Below are 5,915 nucleotides of genomic sequence, written 5' to 3'. Positions count from 1 at the left end.
GAAGTATGGCCATTTTCACGATGTTGGTTTCCAAGACAATTTTTACCAGGCCCCCAAATTTTATTATTTCTGTTAGAACTTATGTGTCAATAAAACTTATAAATTGTTCTATGAAGTATATATATCTGACCAGATGCAATGTTTGATCTTCTCTCTTATTAAAGCTCAAAAGATCAAACATATCAATGAAGACTGAGGCAGAAACCAATCAGAAGTAACAGAATTTATCATCTACTGAAGGCATTTTCAATATTGCAATGAGAATACACATGTAGGAAATAAGGACAATTATAACACAGCTTATGACATTAAAACTGGAGAAAGCCATGATCACAATGCCATTGATGTGGGTGTCAGAGCAAGAGAGTTTGAGCAGGGGTGGTGTGTCACAGTAGACTTGGTTGATCCTATTAGAGGCACAGAAAGACAATCTGAAGGTCATCCCTGTGTGCACAGCTGCATTTCCAAACCCTGCAAGGAAGGAAGTACCTACTAACGTGACACAAATTCTCCCAGACATGAGAACTGGGTAGAGCAGAGGGTTCCAAATGGCAGCATAGCGGTCATAGGCCATCATCGCCAGCAGGAAGCATTCAGTTCCCAGGAAGGAGCCAAAGAAGTAGAACTGGGCAGCACATCCATTCAGAGAAATGGTCTTCCTCTCAGCCACGAGGCTCACCAGCATCTTAGGGGTGACAGAAGAAGAGTAAGAGGCATCAACAAAGGAGAGGCTGCTGAGAAAGAAGTACATGGGTGTGTGCAGACGGGGATCCAGCTTAATCAGTGCCATCATCCCCAAGTTACCCACCATGGTTGCCACATAGATGGACTTTTGTGCCCAAACTTCATTTATTCCCCCATTTGAACTCCATAGTCCATTGTATATGAGGTGTGATCACTGAATACAGTGAATATTATATATATATACATATATATATACACACACACACATTGCCGTAAGCCTCTCTCAAAATATTAAAAAATTTCGTTTTCCTAACAACTTGTTTTTGGCAATGTGTTTTTTATTGTAATAAGTTTTTTTTTTTTAATTTGAGCATCCATCATGATTTTTGATCATCCCTTGTTCTTTCCAGGTGTACCACACCTCAAGTTATCCAGGGAGGAAGAAGGATGTTTAATAATAGTTAAGACAATAGTACTCAAGTTTGTTCTCCATTGAGCTCAGAGAAATAAGAGACGGACCGACGCTTTCCTCAATTTTGGAAGGGAAAAAACAATTAGATACAATGAGGTGACATGAGGATAGAGTCCCCAGAGACCAAAAGACAAGAAATACATCCTACTTAAAATGAGGTATGCTGCCAGCTCCTGAGTCTGTTCTGAAGACGGTGAAGACTCAGATTGTGAAGCATATCACAGGTGCAGCACAGTGATGTACTTTAGGTGCTATAAAACACTGGATCCTGATATTACATATTGGGATGTTTATCTGGAAGGAAAAATAAAAGATAAAAAGAATCTCTACCTAATACAGAATAGCTCTCTTGTTGCAGGGAAGGTCTAGAAGATCAGTGTTCCCACTTCTTAATAGATGGTGTGTAATTCAATAGACCATGCTTCCTGCCTAAGCTTGATTGGTTGATTAGAGGGATTGACTTTCTAACAGAAGAGATTTATGGCTATTTTTTTCTTTTGGTGAATTTAGACATTGATCAGGAACAAACAAACAAAAAATCAAATAGAAGTTGAACAGTTACAAAGGTTAGGCCAAGATATAATACTTTCTTTCCAGTAAACTTCCTGACTTCAAAAACAAATTTGGTGTGAACTTCTTCAATAACCTGTAGACCCACAGTTCCAAAGCCATAGTGAGTAACAAATCTGCTAATGAAATCTTGCATCTACTTTCATTACTAAGAGATTTGTAGGTCATTTGGAGAAATATAAGCCTCATCAAATAATACGACTGTGTCTTTTAAACACCAGAGATAGCTCAGAAAATTGTGCAATTACTTTCAGAGACTCTTAAAAATTTTAAACTCTGATTGGGTATCTCTGAGACAATGGCTTGCCTGAAAAATGTCAGCAGGGTGAGGGAAAATAATGGAAAGGGAGCAAGAGACTAAGGAAGGAAGGAGGGAGGGAAGGAGAGAGGGATGAAAAAGTAATTAAGTTATATTATGTACCTGTGAAAATGCCATGATGCATAGAATCATTATGTAGTGCATTAGTACTTATTCTTTAGGAAGTTAATCATTACTAAGCACACATTTCTCCTCTGCAAAAAGGCATAATAGTATGTATTTTATAAGACAAATAATATAAATAAAATATATACTTGTAGAACACAGAAAATCATCAAAAACTGTCACGTTTTAAGTTTTAGTATTTTAGTTCATTACTTACTTTGGTTAAGTCATTTGAGACATTTTATTATTTTTTTCCATTTTTCTCAGATTTTTATGTTCAGGAAAATTTTCCAGAGGGGCACTAGAGAAAGAAGATCCATTCCTCTTTTTCTCTTATCTTTGGAGATATAGCTCATGAAACTCACTCTAAGGAAGAGGGCCTAGGTTGATCATGTATGTCAGTAAAATCCAGAAATGAGCAACATATGGTATTGGAAAAGAGCAAACACACTGGCATCAAGAAAAATATGTTAAATTCAGGGAGGAATTGATGAGCTGAGAAACTCCTGTATTTGCTGATCGCTTCCATGAAGGAAAACCTTATCAATACTCTTGAAATATTTCCTGTTTATTTAATTTGCTCAATAGATGCAATGACATTGAAAAAGTTATAGAAATCTATGAAAATATGATGTTTAAAATATTTATTGATATATGACTGTGATAGAAAATAACTACATATATTTTTGGAAATTTGCATATATATATGTATCCACACACATGTATACACACAAATTTTAGGGAATTTATACATATATACAAATTTGGGGGAATATAGTCTATATACATATTATTGATCATTTTTGTTCTCTCTCTTCCCCTTCTCCAGATCAACTTTCCCACCTTCAAAGTTTTGCTCTTTCAATTATTTATGTCTGGAGTTTCTCATCTAAAAGAAACAATGCAATATTTGATATTTTTTGTCGGATTTATTTCCCTTAGCATTATGGTCTCAAGATTCACCCATTTTCCTACAAATGGCTCAAATTTATCTTTATTTATAGTTGAAGAGTGATCCACACATTTTTATCCATTTATTTGTTCATGGGAACAGAGGCTGCTCCTATAATTTGGCTGTGATGACTGTGCTGCTATAAAAATGGGTATGCATGTGTCATTGTAATGTAATGCCATTAACTCTTCTGGGAAAATACCCAGAAGTCAGGTAGCTGGATTTCTTGGAATTTAAAAAAAGAAAGAAAATGTCATGTTTCATCACTGCTTATGCCATCCAACACCTGTCTTCATAGACACTTGTTTGATTGGACGCTTCTATGTACGGCAGTGTCTGGAGGAACGAAATCAGCTCTTGTTCATTTTTGTCTCCATCTCTGTTCAGTAGATGTGAACAAAGATATTGAGTAATGCTGGTCCCATAATTTACTTTTAGGCAGTAGCAAATATGATTGTTCTTTCAGTCCTGCATTACTCTTTACTTTGAAATGCTGAGTAATATTTCAATGGTAGCTTGGTCCATTTTACTGTTCAACAGCCCGAAGATATTGAACAAGTGGGGTGCTTGAGAGCAAGTGAAGGAAATGCCACTGAATGGTACCGATTTTTAGATGCTACCTCAGAATATCTAGGCTGAACATATATTCTGAAGTTTTCTTTTTTTTTTTGTCCTGTATTAACTTTGACATAACTTGCACTGTAAATTTTACTTCCATTGAAATTACCTGGTGTTATTTATCTGATTCCATATGGGGGACAAAAGTTTCATGTGTTACTTCTGGTTCCTGCCAGCTCTGTTATTTTTAAATTATTACTGACTAAATTTACTTTTAACTTATATACAAAAATAAAATTGCACATTGCAATGGAGTACTATGATGTTTTGGTCATGGAATCTTTAAGTACAGTAAAACATCTTTATCTCTTTAAATATTTATCTTTTACATGGTTCACCCATTCAAAGTCATTTTGTCTAACTTACTGAGAAACAGAGTTCCTGTCTGTATCAAACAATTGTGTCACAGGTTCTGTCATGGAACTATGAAACTGATTGTTGAGTGTTTTCACCATCTTGACTACTGCTGCCCTTTTCATTAGAGCTATTCATTCTGATTCCCTAATTCTCTAATTATTGGAGAGAAGAATTGAGAAGTCTTAATGTGCAGTTGGTTCTTTTCTTGCAGATATGAGTTCTTGGGAGTTGAGGGTTATTTAAACCATGTTGATTGTATTCAACTGCTCTTGATTCTTTCTTTGACAATAAAATTTTAAAGTGCCCCTCTTGCTTGTGATACAACTATTTTCCTTGAGTGGCAATACTGATTAACCTCTCTTGCTTTCAGTAGTTTAAAAAATTTCCAATTGTACCAAGAAGCAATAGTTCACTTATTCACTTCATCCTGTCATTTCTCTCCAGATGTTGGACCTATAAGGTTTTTAATTTATCAGTTAATTTATTTTCTATAAATAATAATGGCAGTTATCACTTAACAATATGTTCCTATCATCATTAAATAGTTAATGCCAAAAAGATCATAGTTAAAGGACGTGAAATACCTCTTTTTCTGGGTCATTATTTAGTATACAGCATGCTGTGTATTCAGACAAAAGCCCTTTGAATGGACAACAATCTAACACACTTTTATACTCATCGAGTTTTATCTTTTGCTATGATTTATAGGTTTCAGTGATATTCATAGTTCTATCAGGTATTCATCTGACCAGATGCAGTGTTTGATTTTCTCTCTTATTGCAGCTCAAATGATCAAACACATGAATGAGGACCGAGGCAGAAACCAAACAGAAGTGACAGAATTCATCCTCTTAGGACTCTCTGACAACCCAGACCTACAAGGCATCCTCTTTGCATTGTTTCTGTCCATCTACGTGGCGACGATGGTGGGTAACTTGGGGATGATGGCACTGATTAAGCTGGATCCCCATCTGCACACACCCATGTACTTCTTTCTCAGCAGCCTCTCCTTTGTTGATGCCTCTTACTCTTCTTCTGTCACTCCTAAGATGCTGGTGAACCTCGTGGCTGAGAGGAAGACCATTTCTTTGAATGGATGTGCTGCCCAGTTCTACTTCTTTGGCTCCTTCCTGGGAACTGAATGCTTCCTGCTGGCGATGATGGCCTATGACCGCTATGCTGCCATTTGGAACCCTCTGCTCTACCCAGTTCTCATGTCTGGGAGAATTTGTGTCACGTTAGTAGGTACTTCCTTCCTTGCAGGGTTTGGAAATGCAGCTGTGCACACAGGGATGACCTTCAGATTGTCTTTCTGTGCCTCTAATAGGATCAACCACTTCTACTGTGACACACCACCCCTGCTCAAACTCTCTTGCTCTGACACACACATCAACGGCATTGTGATCATGGCTTTCTCCAGTTTTAATGTCATCAGCTGTGTTATGATTGTCCTTATTTCCTACGTGTGTATTCTCCTTGCAATATTGAAAATGCCTTCGGTAGAGGGGAGGTACAAAGCCTTCTCCACCTGTGCCTCTCACCTCATGGCTGTCACCCTTTTCTTTGGGACGATTCTCTTCATGTACTTGCGACCTACATCCAGCTACTCAATGGAGCAGGACAAGGTTGTGTCTGTGTTTTATACAGTAGTGATCCCCATGCTAAATCCTGTCATCTACAGTTTGAAAAATAGGGATGTGAAAGAGGCACTTAAGAAGGTCTTAAAAAAAACACCCATTTTAAAGTCGTTACCCAACTTCTTTTTATGTAGAGTATTTATTTCATATTTATTTTTGAGTGCTAACATGCTTCCTATGCTTTATGTCATTCAAAAATGA

The 5,915-nt window shown here is 36.9% G+C and overlaps 2 protein-coding genes across 2 annotated transcripts; one reads left to right on the top strand and one right to left on the bottom strand.

The window, feature by feature from the left end:
- Nucleotides 1-208: 208 nt before the first annotated feature.
- Nucleotides 209-4,175, bottom strand: LOC102024488 (olfactory receptor 1020-like). Its single transcript, XM_005408242.1, has 2 exons — nt 4,087-4,175; nt 209-866 (listed from the first exon to the last, which is right to left on the bottom strand). Exons 1-2 carry the CDS (start codon nt 4,173-4,175, stop codon nt 209-211), a joined length of 747 nt encoding a protein of 248 aa, XP_005408299.1.
- Nucleotides 4,176-4,865: 690 nt separating this feature from the next.
- Nucleotides 4,866-5,915, top strand: LOC102024148 (olfactory receptor 1020). The gene has a single exon (XM_005408241.2). It carries the CDS (start codon nt 4,866-4,868, stop codon nt 5,913-5,915), a length of 1,050 nt encoding a protein of 349 aa, XP_005408298.1.

The sequence above is a fragment of the Chinchilla lanigera genome, unplaced genomic scaffold (genome assembly GCF_000276665.1).
Source record: "Chinchilla lanigera isolate Chin_1 unplaced genomic scaffold, ChiLan1.0 scaffold00110, whole genome shotgun sequence".
Classification (NCBI taxonomy): Eukaryota; Metazoa; Chordata; class Mammalia; order Rodentia; family Chinchillidae; genus Chinchilla; species Chinchilla lanigera.
This window is presented reverse-complemented; position numbering and strand designations above follow the sequence as displayed.